Below are 2,604 nucleotides of genomic sequence, written 5' to 3'. Positions count from 1 at the left end.
CCTGCGCTCAACAGCTCTCGACACGATCACGGTGTAGCGGACACATGCAACGCTGCGTCCGCGCGTCTGCTTCCATGCACCTCCAAAATACGGCTTATTTGCAGAAGCCTTGTATATGACAGTGGAAGCAACGACTTTTTCTGCAATGGGGTGAAAAGAATACCTGGTTGTGAGTGTATCGTGTGGGTCAGCCGAGCGCGGGCAGGGGGGCCGTGAGTGACTTTCTTAATCTGCCTCCCAGTATCTGTGCGGACTGCTTCGTACCATACGTGTACGGCCCATGAGAATTTGAAGTAACTGCCTGGAGATCCAGGGATAATATCTTCATCCTCCCGTTTTTTCCGTCGTGTAATCCGGCATACACCGTACAGACCACACAGGACCATGGGAGCTATGGCGTGCAGCAGATGAGGCAAAGGATAGCAGGGTAGAGACAAACGAAACGTGTTAACTTCAGTCCCTAAAGAACAACTCTACGGCAACCCCAACGATTCCTTTTCCTGGGGGGCGCCGAATAGCTCCCGTCCACAATGACGCCAAGATACCCTCCCGTAGATGCGGCTCGGCAGGGATCGTTGGCCATTTTATTACCCTCCACCCCAAACACTTCATTTGAAAGCGTTGACACCGTTTCTCCGTCGAACACGGGCCAGAATAGGGCTAGGGATGGACGCAAGTTCCTACGACGACGGCAACGTCGAGACAAGCTTTTAGTAGGAGCTGTGGCGTCAATAGTTTCACTTGTGGCGATTTTGGCCTTGTTGGCTTTGTGCCGGACCAGCCAAAGGAGACTAAAATCCGGAGGAGCAGTACGACGAAACCTNTGTCGAGTATTGTAGAGCAATGCCTGGAATTGGAGGAGGAGCTTGGCCTCAGGCAAGCTGCTTCTCCACCTACTGAGGAGGCGAGCGAAGCAAATGCTAGGCTCTTCGCCATGCTGTATGAGTCTGCGTCAGCTTTTGAACGGATGCGGGCCTTTGATTCCCAAGGGTTGCAAGGTGAAGCTCACTCGCCTCCATCTAAAGTTCCTCGGATTAGTGAGTCAGGCGAGTCATCCCTGGGGTCGTCGACGTCTCTTGGGGCACTTTCTCCACACGCTAGTGGAATGTCAATTGGCGGAGCAGTCAGTGCTTTGGACGCAGATGCATGGGTGGGGGAGGAGCCTGGGGTGGTCTTTGACGAAGGCAAGCGGGAACAGGCCACGGCAACACAGAACGTAGTGCAAGGGCTTCAACCGGACCTATCCTCAGGTCGAGCACGTCTGCCGGCATCTTATGAAACAGACCCCAATGCTAGGCCGTCGGTTTCTTTTTCGTTTGGCACGGCAGATGGAAGTGAACACTCTTTGACTTCTGCTGCCTGGCTCGATGGCTCCTTGGCGAGCAGGTCTCCAGAAGCTGTCCCCCGCAGGGTCGTGACAACCCTTTGGCAAGTCCCTACGTTGGAAATGATTTCAGCAGCTTCCACCAGTACACGTCCTGTGCAAAGGTCCAGTAGACTTACAGGTAGATTCAGTTACATGTCCTCTGATCAGGAGATTGAACTGCAGTCAGTTCAAATGGAAACAGCGCAACAGCTTCAACAGCCGGGAGGCGGAACAGACGCTGTTTTGGGTGCCAGCAGTGGAGGCCGGGCACCCTGTGTGGGTGGGCACATTTGTCAGCACCCTTTTGTGCGGCTGCCAGCGGTGAATCCGGACGATGTTCACAGGACGTTCCGTGACGAGTTCATACNTGAAGATGCGCACTTTGTTTGCTAAGCCTTCGCTTGACGCCCATGAAGTGGAGGAACTCATGAATGCAGCCGAGCTATTGGCAAACTATGCAGCACACAGATTGGCAATGCCATGTAGTAGATGCACGGCTAGCTACTTGCTTGTGAAGCTGTCGTCTTTGCTTATGGCATTTGACTACCTGGTTTGCGCAGCTGAGCTCCTAGGGGAAAAGATGAATACCGGCAAATGGTGGCCTGAATTTGTGCAACTGTTCCGCACGGATTATCGCCTTTCTGAAATAGGAGGAACTCGCGTAGGAAGAATGCGGAAAAGGCTGGTCAATCGATTGAGTGCTGCACTGGCAATATATAAGCAAGGAAAACGCCCAGCACCCAAGGAAATCATTGAGCTGAAGAGGGTCGGTCTTACCCAGGTCTCCAAAGACAGCCACATGTCGCATCGGCTGTGGCAGCTCTGGATACAGGATGATAAGGATTTCACTTACTCTAGTAGTGGTAGTGAAAGTTCTGACAGTCAAGCGGACGATGAACGAGAAGCAAAACTACCATGACATTACATTCAAGTGGTCGCCTATTTCATCACGGACTTGTTTTTGTGTATGCAGCGGCCTGAAGCTTGTCAGAATGCCATATGTTTTCTGGGTAGAATGCTACCAAAGATAACCGAAATTGTATATGCGTGCTATTATGCTTGTTTATCGGGTTTATCTGCACTTGTTGGTGATGTTCCTAGCAACAAGTGGTGCTGTAAAGTCAGCCTTCGACTTCCAGTCTTTTTTTTGGAATGGCTTCTTACCCACAAGCTGTAAATGGTTTGCTGTCATTTGAGCCCGCCGGCAGGCAGAACGCGGGAGTTATTTGGATTACCCA

The 2,604-nt window shown here is 51.8% G+C and overlaps 1 protein-coding gene across 1 annotated transcript; it reads left to right on the top strand.

The window, feature by feature from the left end:
• Nucleotides 1–1,105: 1,105 nt before the first annotated feature.
• On the top strand, nt 1,106–2,285 carry EMH_0065200 (uncharacterized protein; the record flags this gene model as incomplete). The annotated part of the gene is made up of 3 exons (XM_013498346.1): nt 1,106–1,386; nt 1,535–1,646; nt 1,761–2,285. The coding sequence occupies 3 exons, from the start codon at nt 1,106–1,108 to the stop codon at nt 2,283–2,285; spliced, it is 918 nt and encodes a 305-aa protein (XP_013353800.1).
• Between the last annotated feature and the right edge of the window lie 319 nt (nt 2,286–2,604).

This window comes from Eimeria mitis, genomic scaffold (assembly GCF_000499745.2).
Source record: "Eimeria mitis Houghton genomic scaffold, Emh_scaff3357, whole genome shotgun sequence".
Classification (NCBI taxonomy): domain Eukaryota; phylum Apicomplexa; class Conoidasida; order Eucoccidiorida; family Eimeriidae; genus Eimeria; species Eimeria mitis.
The sequence above is the reverse complement of the archived record's forward strand: the minus strand, read 5'-3'. Positions and strand labels throughout refer to the sequence as shown.